The 22,843-nt window shown below is 43.7% G+C and overlaps 1 protein-coding gene across 5 annotated transcripts in view; it reads left to right on the top strand.

Moving 5' to 3' along the window:
* Positions 1-20,599, top strand: part of LOC110497983 (thromboxane-A synthase) — a 144,179-nt gene extending 123,580 nt beyond the window's left edge. For 3 of the 5 annotated variants that reach the window (XM_021574496.3, XM_021574487.3, XM_021574506.3), the window contains exons 11-14: positions 17,459-17,547; positions 17,936-18,073; positions 18,326-18,488; positions 18,790-20,599. In XM_021574496.3, the coding sequence (XP_021430171.1) occupies positions 17,459-17,547; positions 17,936-18,073; positions 18,326-18,488; positions 18,790-18,903 (504 nt within the window). In that variant the 3' untranslated portion in view covers positions 18,904-20,599. The remainder of the gene's footprint in view (positions 1-17,458; positions 17,548-17,935; positions 18,074-18,325; positions 18,489-18,789) is intronic. The other 2 variants (XR_016488742.1, XR_016488743.1) reach the window with 1 other exon arrangement.
* The last annotated feature ends 2,244 nt before the right edge of the window (positions 20,600-22,843 follow it).

Genomic DNA, 22,843 nt, shown 5'->3' with positions numbered 1-22,843 from the left:
TTGGACAAATACAACATCACAGAGTTACACATGGAATAAACAAAACATACAATCAATCATACAGTAGAAAAATCTATATTCAGCATGTGCAAATGAGGTAGGATAAGGTAGGTAAGGCAATAAATAGGCCATTGTGGCAACGTAATTATAATATAGCAGTTAAACACTGGAATGGTAGAATGTGCAGAAGATTAATGTGCAAGTAGAGATACTGGGGTGCAAAGGAGCAAGATAAATAAATACAGTATGGGGATGAGGTAGATTGGATGGGCTATTTACAGATGGGCTATGTACAGGTGCAGTGATCTGTGAGCTGCTCTGACAGCTGGTGCTTAAAGCTAGTGAGGGAGGTACGAGTCTCCAGCTTTAGTGATTTTTGCAGTTTGTTCCAGTCATTGACAGCAGAGAACTGGAAGGAAAGGCGGCCAAAGGAAGAATTGGCTTTGGGGGTGACCAGTGAGATATACCTGCTGGGGTGCGTGCTACGGGTGCTGCAATGGTGACCAGTGAGCTAAGATAAGGTTTACCTAGCAGAGACTTGTAGATGACCTGGAGGCAGTGGGTTTGGCGACGAGTATGAAGCGAGGGCCAGCCAACGAGAGCATACAGGTCACAGTGGTGGGTAGTATATGGGCCTTTGGTGACAAAACGAATGGCACTGTGATAGACTGCATCCAATTTGTTGAGTAGTGTTGGAGGCTATTTTGTAAATGACATCGCTGAAGTCGAGGATTGGTAGGATGGTCAGTTTTACGAGGGTATGTTTGGTAGCATGAGTGAAGGATGCTTTGTTGCGAAATAGGAAGCTGCTTCTAGATTTCATTTTGGATTGGGGATGTTTAATGTGAGTTTGGAAGGAGAGTTTACAGTCTAACCAGACACCTAGGTATTTGTAGTGATGCTGGACGGGCAAGCAGGTGCGGGCAGCGATCGGTTGAAGAGCATGCATTTAGGTTTACTTGCATTTAAGAGCAGCTGGAGGTTAGTTAACACAGTGTCCAAAGGGCCAGAGGTATACAGATTGGTGTCGTCTGCGTAGAGGTGGATCAGAGAATCACCAGCAGCAAGAGCGACATCATTATTGTATACAGAGAAGAGAGTCGGCCCAAGAATTGAACCCTGTGGCAACCCCATAGAGACTGCCAGAGGTCCGGACAACATGCCCTCCGATTTGACACACTGAACTCTATCAGAGAAGTAGTTGGTGAACCAGGTGTGGCAATCATTTGCGAAACCAAGGCTGTTGAGTCTGCCAATATGAATGTTGTGATTGAGAGAGTCGAAAGCCTTGGACAGGTCGAAAAATACGGCTGCACAGTAATGTCTCTTATCGATGGCGGTTATGATATCGTTTAGGACCTTGAGCGGGGCTGAGGTGTACCCATGACCAGCTCTGAAACCAGATTGCATAGCGGAGAAGGTATGGTGGGATTCGGAATGGTCGGTAATCTGTTTGTTAACTTGGCTTTCGAAGACCTTAGAAAGGCAGGGTAGAATAGATTTGGTCTGTAGCAGTTTGGGTCTAGATTGTCTCCCCCTTTGAAGAGGGGGATGACCGCGGCAGGTTTCCAATCTATGGGAATCTCAGACGATACGAAAGAGAGGTTGAACAGGCTAGTAATAGGGGTTGCAACAATTTCGGGCAGATAATTTTAGAAAGAAAGAGAGGGTCCAGATTGTCTAGCCCAGCTGATTTGTAGGGGTCCAGATTTTGCAGCTCTTTCAGAACATCAGCTATTTGGATTTGGAAGAAGGAGAAGTGGGGGAGGCTTGGGCGAGTTGCTGTGGGGGGTGGAGGGCTGTTGATCTGCGTAGGGTTAGCCAGGTGGAATCTGCTTAACGTTGACAGATTTTGGGCAGAAAAGGGGCTCCCCTTTTCCTTTCCCTCCCTCTCTCTGGTTTAACCTAAACTCAGATTGCCTCTGTTCCTACTTCCTCCTCCCCCAGACAGGCTCTCCTCTCCATTTCCACTGTGCTTCAGGGACTGATACCCCTCACTGTGTTATAACCCATCACTGAGTGTTGCTGTGTGAGCTGATATGAAAATGGGAAGTGTTATTTGTATGCCAGCCAGGTGGTTTTGTTTTTTGTTCATTGTCATTCAAATCATTAGCTTCATAGTTTTGCATTCAGGTGTTGGGTCTGTCTGCCAAGAGGTTGGTTTAAGGGTGCTGGGCAGCTAACCTGAACCGCCAACCAACCTGTGTTGACCAGTTAATGAATGTTTCTCTCTCGCTCTCTGCCCTGACCTCTCTCCAGGTGATAAGAACACAAAACATTTCCTTCCAACATTTCAATTCTGCAATTAGTCAAACCAATTAACAATTTGGCCAATGCCACGACTACCCCAAGCTGAAGTGTTTTGTTTCCTTTCATCGTCTCATACTCTCATTGTTGCACTTGGCTTTGTAATATTTTTTACATCGAGGTCATGTCTTTCACATAATTATTGGTTTGGAGATTGATGGAGAAGATTAGAATTAGCCAGTTGTGATATAAACTCAGCAAAAAAAGAAACGTCCTCACTGTCAACTGCGTTTATTTTCAGCAAACTTAACATGTGTAAATATTTGTGTGAACATAAGATTCAACATTTGAGACATAAACTGAACAAGTTCCACAGACATGTGACTAACAGAAATGGAATAATGTCTCCCTGAACAAAGAGGGGGGTCTAAATCAAAAGTCAGTATCTGGTGTGGCAACCAGCTGCATTAAGTACTGCAGTGCATCTCCTCCTCATGTACTGCACAAGATTTGCCAGTTCTTGCTGTGAGATGTTACCCCACTCTTCCACCAAGGCACCTGCATGTTCCCGGACATTTCTGGGGGGAATGGCCCTAGCCCTCAACCTCCGATCTAACAGGTCCCAGACGTGCTCAATGGGATTGAGATCCGGGCTCTTCGCTGGCAATGGCAGAACACTGACATTCCTGTCTTGCAGGAAATCACGCACAGAACGAGCAGTATGGCTGGTGGCACTGTCATGCTGGAGGGTCATGTCAGAATGAGCCTGCAGGAATGGTACCCTATGAGGGAGGAAGATGTCTTCCCTGTAACGCACAGCGTTGAGATTGCCTGCAACGACAACGAGCTCAATCCGATGATGCTGTGACACACCGCCCAAGACCATGACGGACCCTCCACCTCCAAATCGATCCCGCTCCAGAGTACAGGCCTCGGTGTAACGCTTATTCCTTCGACGACAAATGTGAATCCGACCATCACCCCTGGTGAGACAAAACCGCGACTCATCAGTGAAGAGCACTATTGCCGACAGTCTGAGCACTGATGGAAGGATTGTGCGTTCCTGGTGTAACTCGGGCAGCTGTTGTTGCCATCCTGTACCTGTCCCGCAGGTGTGATGTTTGGATGTACCGATCCTGTGCAGGTCTGCAGGTGTTGTTACACGTGGTCTGCCACTGTGAGGACGCTGTCTTAGGCATCTCACAGTTCGGATATTGCAATTTATTGCCCTGGCCACATCTGCAGTCCACATGCCTCCTTGCAGCATGTTCACGCAGATGAGCAGGGACCCTGGGCATCTTTCTTTTGGTGTCTTTCAGAGTCAGTAGAAATGCCTCTTTAGTGCCCTATGTTTTAATAACTGTGACCTTAATTGCCTACCGTCTATAAGCTGTTTGTGCCTTAACGACCGTTCCACATGTTCATTAATTGTTTATGGTTCATTGAACAAGCATGGGAAACGGTGTTTAAACCCTTTACAATGAAGATATGTGAAGTTATTTAAATTTTTACGAATTATCTTTGAAAGACAGGGTCCTGAAAAAGGGATGTTTCTTTTTTTGCTGAGTTGAATAGTTAAATCACAGAGAGATTATCTACTGTTTGCTTTTTGTTTGCAGAGAGCACAGATCTGCCCTCCCCCACTCTTTCTCTCTTTGTTCCCGGCTATTAGAAGACAATGCAAACCGACAGTCATTGCATTTGTGTATTAACAATCCCCTAAAGCCACATCTCTTGTTTGAACATATACGCCTCTATCCCTATCAATAACCATAAGTGACCATTGCCATGGCAACCCCGCGGGATGCGGTGGAGAAAAGGAGGCTGTGTCTGTTTCCAAAGCACCTACTTCTAAGGGACTCTTGGGGCCCGGGCATTCAAATGGGGGCAATAGAATGTAAATAAACTGGAATGACTGGGCAGCAGCAGCACGGAGAGGGCCAGACAAAGATTGAATCTCAAATGGCACCCTATTCCCCATATAGTGCATTGCTTTTGACCAGAGCCCATAAAGCTCTGGTCAAAAGTAGGGAATGGACTGCCATTTTAGCCGCAGCCACACTGTGTGGTAGTAGGCCACAGGAAATGAAAGCCAAAGACACTGAGGCAAACTAGCATAGAAGGGAAGGTTTCAGCTCCCATATTCAACACAGTAATTACTTGTTTTTCTACTCCAAATAGGACCTGTAATGAAGAGGGACAGAGAAATAGAAATAAGCACACACAGGCACTCTAGAGGCCAAATCATTTAGTCTCACTACTGATTGTACTGAGAGATTGAGCTTCAAGCCAAGCTTGCTATTCATTTCCAACTGTGCAAACATTAATCTGATTTTACAGAAGAGTAAAGGTGGATATTAGGCTATGAGAGGCTTTAAAATGTGTCTGGTGAAGTTATAAGGTTTCTCTGCGTTTTCATGGTGATTCCTTTGATGCTTTGAACACAGCGGGACTTTTAGTCTTCAATACATTTAGAAATTCTGTGAAATGCAATAAATGTTATACTTACTTGTTCTGTTTTTGAAGTGCTATGCACGAAATATTCAGATGTTGAAGGCTGGTTTTGGGGAGTACCTCCCCAACAAGGTGGATATTGCTAGGTGTGTGAGTGTCATAGATGCATGGATCATAGATGTTTAACTGACTTGTTTTATATAAATGGTGGGATATCAAGACTGCAGAGTCAAGACTTTGGCTATCCCTCTTTAGACTGATATGCCAAATGGAGATAATTTTTTATCAAGCATATCTGCCAAATCGCTCTTTCCATTGGGCTGCATTAGTTTGACGTCTTTAACACCAGGATTTGTCACCTACCGTATGGCGCCAAGAACAGCTTTTTTTTATCTACATTTGAATCCATGTTTTTGTGAAAATGTGTGCCTGTAGCTACACAAGCTAGATAGGTCTCCTGATGCTGAGGTGTGAAGTAGACCTGTCAGTAACTGTAGATCAGGTGTAGGCAATTAAATTCAGCCGAGGCCCGATTTTTATCAGAGCGAATGGTTGGGTGGCCTGAACATAATTGTATTAAATTTGTACACTGCAAATTGAGGTTGTATTTGATATAAACAATCATTTCATACATTGAGACACGATCACATCTCTTTTTTTATTTGTGGGAATAATTGGGAACAGATTTTGTGAATAACACATTTTTTGCTTAATTCCGGCTGATTTTACAGTATTTCTTTATATATATTATTTTTTACAAAAAGCTTTGGAGGGGGGGGGGGGCAAGAGAGAATCAAGTTGCCATCTGTAGCAGACCCCTGCTGTAGATGACAGGGGATGAAACAGCAGGCTTTATGACGCCCTTCGCCTCCCTCCTATCACGACCTTGGGGCTCCAACTGCTGCTCTGCCCTTTAGAACACTGATCGGTGTCCTACAGGAAGAGCCGGTCCTCGCATGGGGAGGGCCTCAAAATATGGGTCTGAAAGGTTCTGAAGTAAGCACAGGTTGACTGGAAAGGGTCTCAAAGTAAATTTTTGCTGGACCTATCATTGGTAGTGTGCTGCCATTGTTTTCAAAAACGCATCTTTTGACCAATAATGTTACTTGGGTAGATAATCATCTAAGAAAACCAAAGGTCCAAACATCATGTCTCCATCATAATCCATTCAAAATGTTTTGTGGTTTTTAACCTTGTAGGATGGTCAAAATTAGAGCGACTAAATCGATGGAGGCTTAGAAAAGTGGTAAAAAAATCTGGAAAATAGCATTGCGTCAGCTGGATGCTGTGTGAGAATTAAGGCTACCTGAAAGGCTTACCATTGAACTCGTCCTCTCTCTTCTCAAATCCGGAGGACATAAAACAATATAGGACGTGAGATAGATATCCATTTTGAGACATGACATGTAATATTTTCATATTTTAGTATATGCTGTCCATATTAATGCAAAGTTCATGTTCTTTTTGAAGACTTCACAAAAACAAGCGTATCTCTGTGAAATGTCAATAGAGCACCGCAAGCTTTTTATTTTCAAAGCCTTTTACATTTAATTCAGTGAGTTTATTTTCCACAAGATATGGTCCAGAAAAACGTGCCGACAGAGATGAGACAGGGATTGGCAACAAAACTAAAACTTGATCGCCCTGGTGCAAAAGAACGGCCAACAGCCTTTTTGTCATAATGCAACTTCATGCGTTTTTGAGACGAGGAGAGAGACTTTTGGGCTAACGCACATGCAGCGTGCAGTCTCTCCCGCATCTTACTGACATAATCTAACACAGTTTTAGGGGCGCTACTGGGTGTAGGAGATAAGATATGCTCCTTCAAAACCTTCAGCAGACCCCTTGGAGTGTGTCCAAACACAAGGTCAGCAGGGCTGAACCGTAAGGACTCTTGTATTGTTTGCCTAATAACAAATAGGACAAAGGGCACCCCCTCATCCCAATCTGTACTGGTATCCATGCAATAGTTGCGTAGCATTGCCTTCAGCGTCTGATGCCAGCGTTAGAGAGCCCCTTGACTCTCTGGATGATACGGACTGGAGAACTGATGGGAAATACACAATGCCTTTAACACATTTGAGAACAGTTTTGACATAAAGTTGGATCCCTGATCAGTTTGGATTACTTTAGGGAGTCCACACGTAGAGAACAACTTCACTAGTGCCTTCACCACAGTCTTAGCTGTTATAGTACGGAGAGGAATAGCCTCTGAGTATGGAGTAGCACTGCACATTATTGTTAGTAGGAACTGGTTACCTGACCTGGTTTTCGGCAACGGACCTACACAATCGATTATCACTCTTTCAAACGGTTCCCCCACCACAGGAATCGGGCAGAGCGGCGCACGAGAAACTGTTTGATTCGCTTTCCCAGTGAGTTGACATACATGACATGTTTTACAAAATTGGACCACGTCAGACTTCAAACCTGTTCAGAAAAAATTTTGAAGGACATGGTTATAAGTCTTTGCTATCCCCCAAGTGTCCGGACCACGCCTGGTCATGGGCGAGTGACAGCATCTGCTGTCGGAATGGTGTAGGAACAACCACTTGACACACTTCACTCCAGTCACTAACGGTGTCATGAGCTGCCCATTTACGCATCAAAACTCCTGCTTCCATAAAGTAGGCAGTCTCCTTAGTTTTAGCGTCCTCAGTGGAAATTACTAAAGCAAAACACTTGTGAAGACTGGTGTCTCCATTTTGACATTCAATCACCTTCTCGGGGGTGACAGACCAAAAAATGTCATATAATTGGGGCGCGATTTCACTTTCCCCTTCCTTAGCTTTTACGGGAGTAAAATTTCAGAAGGAATACTTGGTGCATTGTCTTCTACCTCAACATTCCCAAAATGGAACTAGACAAATCCACCACATCTCCTAGCTTGCAAGATTGTGCCCTCGTTAACACACAAGCAGGAAAAACATGGGGAAATGCTTGAACCAATTTATCATCTGTAGTTCTGATTTCTGGGTTGTCTACTACCTCTAACACAGGAGTGACGTTACCACCAGCGATATCATTCCCTAGTAGCAATGTGACTCCTTTTACTGGCAGTGTAGACACTACACCAACACAGAAACGTCCTGATACCAAGTCTGACACTAAGTGGACCCAGTGTAATGGTACAGGTACTGTTTTTGTCTCTATTCCCTGTAATATGACATGCGAGCCACAATACGTTTCAGGAGACCAGGGTAAAGCATCAGTAACAATTACTGACTGCGCCGCCCCGGTGTCTCATAAGATTTGTATAGGCTTTTGATCAGCTTGTTCTCCAGTTAAGGAGATAAAACAGGTAGAGATAAATGGAGCATAGACAGGATCCTGTTTCCCAAATGTTGAATCAATAACTCGGTCCAACGGATGAGCCAATACTTGACTAAACCCACACTTTCATTTTTGGGGACGGTGACAGGGACTGTTTTGGTTTATTTTTCAAAACCAGGCAGTCCGCAATCACGTGACCCTTTTGGTGACAATAAAAACATTCACGGATTTCATGAAAAGGTTTAGGGTTGTCAGAGGAAAAGCGACCTGAATGAGGCACTGATGACGTAATCATTCGGCCTTCAAAACAAGGCGCACCAAAGACAGTCTTGTGTGTTTAAGCGTACTCATCTGCCACTACTGCTGCCTGTGCCAATGTTGCCACTTTCTGTTCATTTAAATAAGCTACAATTCTATCAGGGAGGTTGCTTTTAAAATCCTCGAACAGCATCAACTCCCGAATATCAGCAAAGGTTTTAGCTTTGCTGGCTGAACACCATCGATTAAACAGAGACTCTTTGTCCCTTGCAAACTCAACAAAAGTACGGTGAGAGGGTTTGTTGTGGTTCCTGAAGTGCTGCCTATAAGCTTCATAAGTGCCTGAATAAGCACCATAAGTGCCTGAATAAGCCTGCAACACAGTAGTTTTAACTGTATCATAGTGTAAACTGTCTACCAGGGAGAGAGCAGCTACTACTTCTGGGCTTTCCCAGACAATTTACATTGCACAGGAGCGGCCAAACCTCAGTGGCCAATGCAGCGCAGCGGCCACATGCTCAAACACAGAGAAATAGGAATCAACTACTTACATTGAAGTGGGCTTGATGATAAGCAGGTTGTGGAGTCGCACTGGAGCTAGCGTCTAGCTCCAGTTGTCGGATCCTCACCACCTTGTCGATTTCCATTCTCCTCATTTCTAGAACAAATTTAATTTGTCTCTCTTTATCTTTTTGCTCCATTTCTAAACGGGCCAGCCTCACCTTCAACCTAGCAGTCCTGTCTGAACGACCCGAAGATAAAGGATCGAGTCGTGGCAATGTAAAGGGGGTACGAGCAACCCCTTCCTCCGCCATGTCCTCTGACTTGGCATCGGAAGGTCTACCCATCTCTTCCTGAAGCCTCCCTCTCCTCATCTTTCAACTTACATTTTTTTTTGTTTTAACCCGGATGAGCCTCCATTATGTTATGTACGCCTACAATGTATGAAATCTAATTTTATTTTTTCACATGCTTCATAAACCACAGGAAACTGTAGGCTAACAGTGAAATGCTTACTTACGGGCATCTCCCAACAATTCTGAGAAAAATATAGAAAAATAATAACACAAAAAAGAAACAATGAGTAACGATAACATCGCTAAATACACGGGGTACCAGTACCGAGTCAATGTGTATGAGGTAATTGAGGTAGATATGTATAGTGCCTTCAGAAAGTATTCAAACCCCTTGACTTATTCCACATTTTGTTGTGTTACAGCCTGAATTCAAAATGGATTAAATTGGTTTTTTTCCCCCTCACTCATATACACACGATACTCCATAATGACAAAGTGAAAACATGATTTTAGATTTTTTTTTGCAAATATATTGAAAATTAAATACAGATATCTCATTTACGTATATAAGTATTCACACCCCTGAGTCAATCAATACATGTTAGAATCACATTTGGCAGGGATTAGTCTCTACGGACTTTGCACACCTGGATTGTACAATATTTGCATATTGTTCTTAAGAATTCTTCAAGTTGTCAAGTTGGTTGTTGATCATTGCTAGATGGCCATTTTCATGTCTTGCCATAGATTTTCAAGCCAATTTAAGTCAAAACTGTAACTAGGCCACCCAGGAACATTCAACGTTATCTTGATAAACAACTCCAGTGTATATTTGGCCTTGTGTTTTAAGTTATTGTCCTGCTGAAAAGGTACATTTGTCTCCCAGTGTCTGGTGGAAAGCAGACTGAACCAAATTTTCCTCTTGGATTTTGCCTGTGCTTAGCTCTATTCCGTTTCTTTTTATCATGTTAAACACTTATTGCACACATAGTGAATCATTCAGAATGGTGCTCTCATGCATGGTTCAGTGTTGCTTGTCTCGAAGCGAGCATAAAAGGCATTGAGCACGTTTGGTAGGCTCACGTCAATGGGCAGCCTGCTGCTGGGTTTCCCTTTGTAATCTGTGATAGTTTGCAAACCCTGCCACATCCAATGTAGTATGATTCGATCTTAGTCCTGTATTAACGCTTTGCCTGTTTGATGGCTAGTCGGAGGTCATAGAGGGATTTATGATAAGGATTCAGATGAATGTCCCACTCCTTGAAACAGTTGGTGTAGAAATCCTTTGGTTGTGCAAACCCACTTATCAGCTGTATGGGTGGCTGGTCTCAGATGATCCCGTGAAAAAGCCGGATGTGGAAGTCCTGGGCTGGTGTGGTTACACGTGGCCTGGGGTTGTGAAGCCAGTTGGACGTACTGACAAATTCTGTAAAATGATGTTGAATCGACTTATGGTAGAGAAATTAACATTCAATTCTGTGGACATTTCTGCAGTCTACATGCCAATTGCACGATCCCTCAAAACCTGAGATATCTGTGTCATTCTGTTGTTTGACAAAACTGCACATTTTATTGTCCTCAGCAGAAGGTGCACCTGTGTAATGATCATTCTGTTTAATCAACTTCTTGAAATGGCACACCGGTCAGGTGGATGGATTATTTTGGCAAAGGAGAAATGCTAACTAATAGGGATGTAAACAAATTAGTGTACAACAGAAATAAGCTTTTTGTGCATATGGACAATTTATGGAATCTTTTATTTCAGCTCTTGAAACATGGGACCAACACTTGACATGTTCCATTTATATTTTTGTTCAGTGCATATTCAGTCAATAAAAATCAAGTTCCATTTAAGATTGATTTATTGAAACCGTAATATCAACAGGTTATATTACATTGTGGAACACAATCTCTAAAAAGGCAATAAGCTCAGCAGTGGCGCTTGTCTATGGCTGTGCAATGGCATAGCCTTGTTTTATTAATTTAGCAGACAAGGCGCTCTTATTTCATTTTAGCTGTGTGAAGTGATGCACATCTCGTGCCCAGAACAGATATTTTCAAAGAGTGATCATTTGAAACGGGGCTTAATTTGGCCAAAATCAACCCAAAATCAACATACAGACATTGGATGTAGTTTATTCTGCCTGTTCTTTGTAATTTTCTAAATGGATGAACAATTCCACATTGAATTACAGCCACAACATCTGTTTTGTGAGTAGGCATATGCTTAATGATTCTGATGAAAATACGCTCTTTGTCTTTATCAAACTAATGTTTTTGCATATTTTCAGTGTGGAACCTATCTATGTTTAGGGGGGTTATAAGCTAACAAATTCTAAATGGCCCTAGCAGATCGCAAAGTAACTTAAAGCAGGTTTCCCAAACTCAGTCATGGGGCCCATTTTGGTTTATGCCCTGGCACTACACAGCTGATTCAAATAATCAAAGCTTGATGAGATGGATATTTGAATGATCTGTGTAGTGCTAGGGCAAAAACCAAAACGTGCACCCAGTGGGGGCCAGTGTGGGAAACCATGGCTTAAAGGGATACTTTGAGATATTGGCAATGAGCGCCCAGAGTCCGACAAACTTGTGGATACCATTTTTATTTCTCTGCGAGCAGTTTAAAGGAAGTTAGCACTAGCGCAATTGCTAACTAATGTTTGTGCAATGACTGGAAGTCTATGGGTATCTAGCACGCTAACAGATACACATAGGCTTCCAGTCATTGTGCTAACGCTAAACAACCTCTAACTTCCTTTTTACAGGACACAAAGACTTAAAAATGGTATCCACAAGTCCATCTGACTCTGGGGAAGTAGATAAACTATTGGATATAAGAGCAACGTCAACTCACCAACATTATGACCAGAAATACGACTTTCCCGAGGTGGATCCTCTGTTTTGCCCACCACCCAGGACAATGGATCGGATCCCAGCCGGCAACCCAAAACAACGGCGCCACAGAAGGGGGCAGATGGAGCTTCTGGTCAGGATCCGTAGACGGGCACATCGTGCACCGCTCCCGAGCATACTACTCACCAATGTCCAGTCTCTTGACAACAACATAGACGAAATCAGTGCAAGGGTATCCTTCCAGAGAGATATCAGAGACTGTAACGTTCTTTGTTTCACGGAAACATGGCTCACTCGAGATGCGCTATCGGAGTCGGTACAGCCAACTGGTTTCTTCACGTATCGCGCCGACAAAAACAAGCATCTCCCTGGTAAGAAGAAGGGCGGGGGTGTATGCCTTATGATTAACGAGACGTGGTGTGATCATAACAACATACAGGAACTCAAGTCCTTTTGTTCACCTGACTTAGAATTCCTCACAATCAAATGCCGACCGCATTATCTACCAAGAGAATTCTCTTCGATCATAATCACAGTCGTGTATATTTCACCCCCCCAAGCAGACGCATCGACGGCCCTGAACAAACTTAATTTGACTCTATGTAAACTGGAAACCAATATATTTATTGTAGCTGGGAATTTTAACTAGGCTAATCTGAAAACAAGACTCCCTAAATTGTATCAGCATATCGATTGCGTGACCCGGGCTGGCAAATCCCTGGATCATTGTTATTGTTAACTTCTGCAATGCATATAAGGCCCTCCCCCGCCCTCCTTTCAGAAAAGCTCACCATGACTCAATTTTGTTGCGCCCAGCCTATAGACAGAAACTAAAACAGGAAGCACCCGTGCTCAGGTCTGTTCAACGCTGGTCCGAACAATCGGGATTCCACGCTTCAAGATTGCTTCGATCACGTGGACTGGGATGTGTTCCGCATAGTGTCGAACAACAACATTAATGAATACGCTGATTCTGTTTATTAGCAAGTACGTCAGTGATGTTGTACCCACCGTGTCTATTAAAACATTCCCAAACCAGAAACCATGGATTGATGGCAGCATTCGTGCAAAACTGAAAGCGCGAACCACTGCTTTTAATTAGGGCAAGGTGACTGGAAACATGACCGAATACAAACAGTGTAGCTATTCCCTCCGCAAGGGAATCAAACAAGCTAAGCGTCAGTATAGAGACAAAGTAGAGTCGCAATTCAATGGCTCAGACATGAGAGGTATATGTTCAGAGTCTACAGTCAATCACGGACTACAAAATAAAAACCAGCCTCGTCGCGGACCACAATGTCTTGCTCTCAGACAAACTAAACAACTTCTTTGCTCGCTTTGAGGACAATACAGTGCCACTGACACGGCCCGCTACAGAAACATGCGGGCTCTCCTTCACTGCAGCCAACGTGAGTAAAACATTTAAACGTGTTAACCCTTGCAAGGCTGCAGGCCCAGACGGCATCCCCAGCAGTGTCCTGAGAGCATGCGCAGACCAGCTGGCTGGTATGTTTACGGACATATTCAATCAATCCTTATCCCAGTCTGCTGTTCCCACATGCTTCAAGAGGGCCACCATTGTTCCTGTTCCCAAGAAAGCTAAGGTAACTAAGCTAAATGACTGCCCCGTAGCACTCACTTCCATCATCATGAAATGCTTTGAGAGACTAATCAAGGACCTTATCACCTCCACCCTGCCTGACACCCTAGACCCACTCCAATTTGCTTACTGCCCCAATAGGTCCACAGACGACGCAATCGCAGTCCCACTGCACACCGCCCTAACCCATCTGGACAAGAGGAATACCTATGTAAGAATGCTGTTCATTGAATAGAGCTCAGCATTTAACACCATATTACCCTCTAAACTCATCATTAAGCTCGAGACCCTGGGTCTCGACCCCGCCCTGTGCAACTGGGTCCTGGACTTCCTGACGGGCCGCCCCCAGGTGGTGAGGGTAGGTAACAACATCTCCACCCCGCTGATCCTCAACACTGGGGCGCACAAGGGTGCGTTCTCAGCCCCCTCCTGTACTCCCTGTTCACCTATGACTGCATGGCAATGCACGCCTCCAACTCAATCATCAAGTTTGCAGAAGACACTACAATGGTGGGCTTGACTACCAACAACGACAAGACGGCCTTCGGGGAGGAGGTGAGTGCACTCGGAGTGTGGTGTCAGGAAAATAACCTCACACTCAATGTCAACAAAACAAAGGAGAGGATCGTGGACTTCAGGAAACAGCAGAGGGAGCAGCCCCCTATCCACATCGACAGGACAGTAGTGGAGAGGGTGGAAAGTTTTAAGTTCCTCGGCATACACATCACGGACAAACTGAAATGGTTCACCCACACAGACAGCGTGGTGAAGAAGAAGGCGTAGCAGCGCCTCTTCAACCTCATGAGGCTGAAGAAATTTGGCTTGTCACCAAAAACACTCAAACTTTTACAGATGCACAATTGAGAGCATCCTGTTGGGCTGTATCACCGCCTGGTACGGCAACTGCTCCACCCACAACCATAAGGCTCTCCAGAGGGTAGTGAGGTCTGCACAACGCATCACCGGGGGCAAACTACCTGCCCTCCAGGACACCTACACCACCCGATGGCACAGGAAGGCCAAAAAGATCAAGGACAACAACCACCCGAGCCACTGCCTGTTCACCCCGCTATCATCCAGAAGGCGAGGTCAGTACAGGTGCATCAAAGCGGGGACCGAGAGACTGAAAAACAGCTTCTTATCTCAAGGGCATCAGACTGTTAAACAGCCTTCACTAACATTGAGTGGCTGCTGCCAACATACTCAACTCTAGCCACTTCAATAATAGAAAAATTGATGTAATAAATGTAGCCTAGGCACTTTTAACAATGCCACTTTATATAATGTTTACATACCCTACATTACTCATCTCATATGTATATACTGTACCCTATACCATCTACTGCATCTTGCCTCTGCCGTTCGGCCATCACTCATTCATATATTTGTATGTACATATTCTTATTCATTCCTTTACACGTGTGTGTGTAAGGTAGTTGTTGTGAAATTGTTAGGTTAGATTACTTGTTAGATATTACTGCATGGTCGGAACTAGAAGCACAGGCATTTCGCTACACTCGCATTAACATCTGCTAACCATCTGTATGTGACAAATAACATTTGATTTGAATATCTCTGGTTAAATATAAAGCATTGACATCTGTTTCGAGTACTCATGTCCATCCCTAGGTACCTCCTGAGTGTTTGCCTGTATGCAGGAATCAGGAGTTATGGTCAGATTTGCCAAAGGGAGGGCAAGGGAGAGCCTTGTATGTGTTTCTATGTGTGAAGAAAAGGTGATCTAGTTTTCTCTAGTTGCACAGGTGACATTCTGTTAAAAATGAGGTCAAGTTTCCCTGTAATAAAATCACTGTCCACAAGAAGCACTGTTTCTGGATGAGCATTTTCTTGTTTGCTTATGGCCCTATACAGCTTGTTGTGTGTTGTCTTAGTGCCAGCATCGGTTTGTGGTGGTAAATAGACAGCTAGTATGGTATGCAGCTTACCATGAGGTATTCTAACTCAGGTGAGCCAAACTTGAGACTTCCTTAACATTAGAGATCATGCGCCAGCTGTTGTTAACAAAGACACACCCCTCCACCTCTTATCTTACCCGAGGCTGCCTTCTGATCTTGACGATGCATGGAAAAGCCAGCAAAATGTATATTATCCATGTCCTTGTTCAGCTACGACTCCGAGAAACATGGGACTTAAAGAACTATAATATCCTGTTGATAGGATAGTCTCGCCAGTTTGTTCTCTAGTGATTGTACGTTCGCCCACAAAACAGAGGGAAATGGCGGTCTAGATGCTCGCCGACATAGTCTTATCATGACACCGCTTCACTTGTACCACATGCAGATGCAGCCAAGCAGACATCAAAACAACTCAGGTGCTTAAGGGGGTCTTAGGAGGATATCTAAAGGTGGGGAGCTTTACCACACTCTCCAGGTCCCCTGTGCCCTCTGGTGGCCCCCAGGACAGGCGATAGACAGAGCGGGCTCCTCTCCACCCAGTCCCTCCATCCATTAGCCACTCCAGAGCCCACGGTTATTACTGTCTGACCTCACACTGTAACTGGGAGGGGGGAATTTCAAACTGTGATTGCTGTAAGGTCAGGTTGGTCAGGTCAATCAATCCTATTCCTCTGTTATAGAACACTGCGCATCAGTAGCTTTCCTGTGTATTATAACCCACATTCATTAGGTAGCAAATGGCAGAATACAGGGAGGGACAATATTAACTTTTTTGTTTTCTGTTGTAAAACGTTTTTCTACAGTGTACACTAAATGTAGTACATTTCTAAATCTTGATGATGTTGCTGTGCCATCTTTCAGTGAAAGGGAGTGTGTTTTTTCTAGGTCTCTGTGTGCCGTTGGAATAAACAATGGGCTTATTTGATGACTAAAGGGCTGAGGCATGCTAAACACTGATATCTGATGGGGCACAATGTTGTGAGGTACGTCACGCCCCGTGGTGCAGAACCAGGGTGTTTGATGCACACGCACAGACGGACACACACACACACACACACACACAAACGGATAGACACACACACACACAGACACACACTGGGGCCAATGTGTTCCCGATTAACTTGTGGAATCAGCTTTGTTAAACTGCCCTGCAGGATTTGGATAAGTGATTGTCATTGAATCTGCATAATTAGGAAATCATGGCGTCGGAATACAAATGCTCCAACTAACTCTCAACTCCACAGACGCTCCCTCTCCCCTGGCCTGGCAGTAAACCAAGCATGAATAATCATTAGGTACACCGGCACTACAGGCGGAAATAACACTGTCGCTGCATGCTACATATTTCATCCACAGTCTGGCGGAGAGTGTTGTGGTACTAGGCTACAGACACATTGAAAAGCGCTCTCTCTCTCTCAAGCCCATCTTACACAACAGGTCTGGCAGCTAGCAGCGTTTAGGCTTTATCAGTGGAGCAGAGAGCCGTGTTAGCTCTTAGCGCTCATTAGGGACATGTCATTCCCCTGGGGAACTGTGTGACGGCCAATGAGAAGTGACAGGAAGGCCAGACAATGGAGCCCCGTTTTTACAGGCTCTGGAATTGTCCCCAGACACACACACTCTTCACACAGGGCAGTGACTGGCCCTCTAACCACCGAACCACACACACATGGGCACAAATGTACAAGCATGCACACACACATTGAGCACAACAGCAGTGTTTTAGGGACAGCGGGGTGTTTGTTCAGCGTAGTTATTGTTTAACAGTGTTAATGTCGACTCAGTCACTCAACATCCATACATTCATCTAGGATGTAGTTAATCTTTGTGGTTTATTTGGTGCAGTAACAAACACCAAACTCTTACATTCTCAGCCATGCTCTCCAAATAAACTCATAACCATAGCATAGTCTTGAATAACATGAGTTGCTGCACTCTGCTGGCATCAGTATGAATTGCACTTTGCTTCTTTTCTTGATTTTTTTGGTGTCAAACGTGCTTTCAGTATTGACTCGATAGTATAGGAATGCAAGATTGTGTTATTTTCTCTGTTGTAGGATTCACCAGATTACACCAATGTCCAGGAGCTGAAATATCTTGACATGGTCATATCAGAAGCTCTGCGCCTCTACCCGCCTGGTTTCAGGTAAGAGCCTTAAAGTATTGATAATATTGACATTAGAATGATTCACAAGACAACTCTCTTATGTACTGTATATGACCATGTTTGGGCTTCCAAGTGGCGCAGCAGTCTGAGGCACTGCATCTCAGTACTAGAGGTGTCACTACAGACCCTGGTTTGATTCTGTATCACAACCGGCCGTGATTGGGCGTCCCATAGGGCAGCGCACAATCAGCCCAACGTCATCCGGGTTAGGGTTTGGTCTGGGTAGGCCATCATTGTAAATAAGAATTTGTTCTTAACTGACTTGCCTAGTTAAATAAAGGTGAAATAAAATAAATGTCCCCCATGTTTCCATAGTTCATCATTTCATTATGTGCATTGTGGAAACTGAGCAACCATTTTGTTTCAGGTTTGCCCGTGAAGTTGACGAGGACTGCATGGTGAATGGACAGTTCCTACCCAAGGGAGCCACCCTGGAGATCCCTGCAGGCTATCTGCACTATGATCCAGAGTACTGGCCCGAGCCAGAGAAGTTCATCCCTGAGAGGTAGGCGGCAGTCAGTCTACTGTAGCTCAGTAATTAGGTTCCATTTCTATCGTATCAATCTAACATAGAGAAGTCCCAGCACAGCTACATTGTTACACAGCACAGCTACAGGACACTTGTCACTGCCTCACATTATGTTAATGTTCTGTACAACATGGAGTGACAACATTGACACGTGATAATACAATACAGAAGTATAGTATCAGATTGTATTCCAATACTGACCACTGAGGCCTCTACTCTGCCATTCAGATTCACAGTGGAGGCCAAGGCCAGCAGACACCCGTTTGTGTACCTGCCGTTTGGGGCGGGGCCCCGCAGCTGTGTCGGCATGAGGCTGGCCCAGCTGGAGATCAAGATGGCCCTGGTGCATGTCTTCAGGAAGTTCAACATTGTGGCCTGCACAGACACCAAGGTGGGTTAAACCTCCATATTCTCTAAAGAGTCTTAGAGTAGGAATGCTGATCTAGGATCAGGTCACCCCTGTCCATATAAGCATATTGATCTATGATCTAAAAAGCAAAACTGAACCTAGATCACCATTCATATTGACACACTTTATGAATAAGGGCCAATATTTCTTATTTTGGCACTTATCCCAACCTCCATTTGTAAAGGTCATAATAAGATTGAAAATACAGAGTCACATGTATACAACCCAGTCTATGCTGTATCCTAGCTCTTTAACATGTTGCTCTTCTACATGTATGTTGCAGGTTCCTCTGGAGTTGAAGTCTCACACCACTCTCGGACCCAAGAATGGCATCTATGTGACAATCACTAAAAGAGAGATAGAGGGAGAACCGGCGACTCCCCCTGCAGGAGAATAGCTCTGTTCTGTATCTGCTTTCTAGAACGTAGTGTGATTTCTATGAAACAGATACATTATCCATCCAGTGACTGCTTATTTTAAGGCTAAAAATAAAGTAACATTAACCTAGCCTGGTCCCAGATCTGTTTGTGCTGTCTTGCTAACTTCTATGGTTATTGTCACAAGTTGGCAATAAAGCACAAACAGATCTGAGACCAGGCTAGCATTAACCTCTTCTTTAACTTAAACATCTAAAAGTATTTGGTTAAATGTACTTAAGTATCAAAAGTAAAACATTTCAAATTCCTCATATTAAGCAAACCAGACGGTACCATTTGTATTTTATTTTTAAAAAATACATGGATAGACAGGGCCACATTCCAACATGCAGACATCATTTACAAATGAAGCATGTGTGTTTAGTGAGTCTGCCAGATTAGAAGCAGTAGGGATGACTGTGAATTGCACTATTTTCCTGTTCTGCTAAGCTATCAAAATGTAACAAGTACTTTTGGGTGTCAGGAAAAATGTGTGGAGTAAAAAGTACATTATTAAAAGTAAAAGTTGTCAAAAATAAGTCAAGTACAGATACCCCCAAAAACTACTACAGTAGTACTATAAAGTATTTTTACTTAAGTACTTTATGCAACTGCTTCCATGGTAAATTACAATTTGCACAGAAAAAGTGAGGTTGTGCCAGGGGCAGCTCACCTTTTTAATCAGCCAATGTACTGGATGGAGGTCAAGCCCTCCAAGAGGCCCCTGCCAATGGCACAATGATCGCCACGGTGATTCTGCAGGACTAGAGAGAGGTGGAGGAGAAGCATGCTGGGGGAACTGTGAGCTGGTGGGAGGGGGAAGACTGTGGCAAACTTCTTATAACAGAAGAACAACATTCCTTGACATCTGTATAAATTCATGTTGATATCCATTGTTACTGAATAGTCACTGCAGGACTGCATTAAAGGGAAGGATCAATTCATAGTATAATGTATGTTAGAACATGCCCATAAACTATTAAAGGGATAGTTCACTCAAATAAAACAAATATTATATTGGTTTTCCTGTAAGTAGTCTATGGATAAGACCATCCATGCTTTAGTTTGGTTTACCTGTCCACTGTCTACAAATACTATGCAATTACCTTGTCCATAGACTTTTTACAGGGTAAAGTAATCCGAATGTTTGTCATTTGGATGGACTATCCCTTTAAGGATTTGTATTGTCTCTCCCAACAGCTCTATGGCTGGAAAGTGAGTCTTTGCAAGCATCCTCGCAATTATCCATCATAACAGTGTTGGCATTGACTAAATGTTATAGGACCTCTCCCTCACAGATTTCCAAATCTTTCATCTTTAAAATGAAGCTATGATTTGCATGAAGGTAATACTAATAAGATCACGACTCGATGAGAGCGGAAAGCAATATCAGCTCACTCCATTTCTCATTTCCTCTTAAGTTGAAAAGCTCTGATGTTACTGTGTATGATTTCTTTAAGCTTGACTGTATAGAATTTATACCAATGGGATGGTTTTAATTGTGTTGATTTGGAGTGTTGCTCTGCAATTTGATGTTACATATTCATTAAATGTGAAATTAATAATCAGAATCAGGCAAAGATGTTATCAATATACATTCTGAAATATTCCATTTTAATTGAAAGGTATAATGATGACATGCTATAAAGAGTAAACGCAATGGTGAAATGGAAAAAATCTCTCCCAATCATTCAGAATGTGTGTAAAATGTAATAGTTCATGTTTAATCTATTTAGCGTCTGATTTCTTGAATATTGTCAATGAGGAAAAAACTGAGTAAAGAGACATTTTATTGCAGTGTAACAATTTAGATCATTGTAAAGATAAATATTAAGTTGATAGTGTACATAAGAAAAGAGCATAACAGGACTGTAACAAGAGGTATTCAGTGCTCAGCTTAAGAAGTTGATATTTCACATTACTAGACGTTTAAGTTTGACACTGTACAACATTTTAAAAAACATATCCACCTCAAGGAATAAGTTGTAGCTTTCACCTACCTAAGAGAGATCAAATATACAATGATGTCTCTGACGTAAGAATTTCCATGTGTACATTAATATCGAAGACCCGATGACCATTAAATTAAATAAAAACCTCCCCGTGCTCTAGCGGTTACAGGGCCGTAGACCCTGGCACACATATACTGTGTGGGCATGGGTTCAAATCTGACCCAGTGCCCTTCTGACTCACATCTCTCTCCTTCATTTCCTGTGTTCTCGCCATTGTACCATCAACCAATAAAATATGTAAGGAGTGGGACTGCCACACGACTTTAAAAAATGAAATATATAAAAAGAGCTCGATCCTCTGCAACCGTTGTGCCATGTTATGCATGACTTACTGAAAAGGAAAGTAAAACATCTTAGGGCTGGATCAATTCCAATCGCCGAAGTTCAGCGCTACAGTGTGATTTAAATGTAAAAGGTCATTTCCGATTAAGCCGGCATATGCAGCATTTACTGTGAATGCAAATCAAATTTTATTGATCACATACACATGGTTAGCAGATGTTATTGCGAGTGTAGCGAAATGCTTGTGCTTCTAACAATTTCACAACAACTACCTAATACACACAAATCTAAAGGGATGGAATAAGAATATATACACATACAAATATATGGATGAGCGATGACCGAGAGGCATAGACAAGATGCAACAGATGGTATAAAATACAGTATATACACATATGAGTAATGCAAGATATGTAAACATTAAAGTGGCATTATTAATGACTAGTGATCCATTTATTAAAGAGGCCAATGATTTCAAGTCTGTATGTAGGCAGCAGCCTCTGTGTTAATGATGGCTGTTTAACAGTCTGATTGCCCAGCTTTGATGCACCTGTACTGACCTTGCCTTCTGGATGGTAGTGGGGTGAAAAGGCAGTGGCACGGGTGATTATTGTCCTTGATGGTCTTTTTGGCCTTCCTGTGACTGTAGGTGCTGTAGGTGTCCTGGAGGGCAAGTAGTTTGCCCCCAGTGATGCGTTGTGCAGACCGCACCACCCTCTGGAGAGCCCTGCGATTGTGGGCGGTGCAGTTGCCATACAAGGTGGTGGTGATACAGCCCAACAGGATGCTCTCAATTGTGCATCTGTAAAGGTTTGTGAGGGTCTTATGTAACAGTATAATTTTAAACCGTCCCCTCGCCCATACCCGGGCGCGAACCAGGGACCTTCTGCACACATCAACAGTCACCCTCGAAGCATCGTTACCCATCGCGCCACAAAAGCCGCGGCCCTTGCAGAGCAAGGGGAACTACTACTTCAAGGTCTCAGAGCAAGTGACGTCACTGATTGAAAAGCTATTTAGCGCCCACGCTAACTAAGCTAGCCGTTTCACATCCGTTACATTAGGTGACAAGCCAAATTTATTCAGCCTCCTGAAGTTGAAGAGGCGCTGTTGCGCCTTCTTCACCACACTGTCTGTGTGGGTGGACCATTTCAGTTTGTCAGTGATGAGTACGCAGAGGAACTTAAAATGTTCCACTTTCTACACTGCTGTCCCGTTGATGTGGATAGGGGGTGCTCCCTCTGCTGTCTCCTGAAATCCATGATCATCTACTTTGTTATGTTGACATTGAGTGAGAGGTTGCTTTACTGACACCACACTCCAAGTGCCCTCACCTCCTCCCTGTAGGCTGTCTCGTATTTGTTGGTAATCAAACCCACTACTGTCGTGTCGTCTGCAAACTTGATTGAGTTGGAGGCGAGCAGTCATGGGTGAACAGGGAGTACAGGAGGGGGCTGAGCCTTCTGGGTACGGGAACAATGGTGGCCATCTTGAAGCATGTGGGGACAGCAGACTGGTATAGGGAGAGATTGAATATGTCCGTAAACATATCAGCAAGCTGGTCTCCGCATGCCCTGAGGACGTGGCTAGGGATGCCGTCTGGGCTGGCAGCCTTGCAAGGGTTAAC

The sequence above is a fragment of the Oncorhynchus mykiss genome, chromosome 2 (genome assembly GCF_057628025.1).
Source record: "Oncorhynchus mykiss isolate SJ-2025 chromosome 2, ASM5762802v1, whole genome shotgun sequence".
Classification (NCBI taxonomy): Eukaryota; Metazoa; Chordata; class Actinopteri; order Salmoniformes; family Salmonidae; genus Oncorhynchus; species Oncorhynchus mykiss.
Note: the sequence above shows the minus strand (reverse complement) of the source record. Positions and strands in the feature narration are given on the sequence as shown.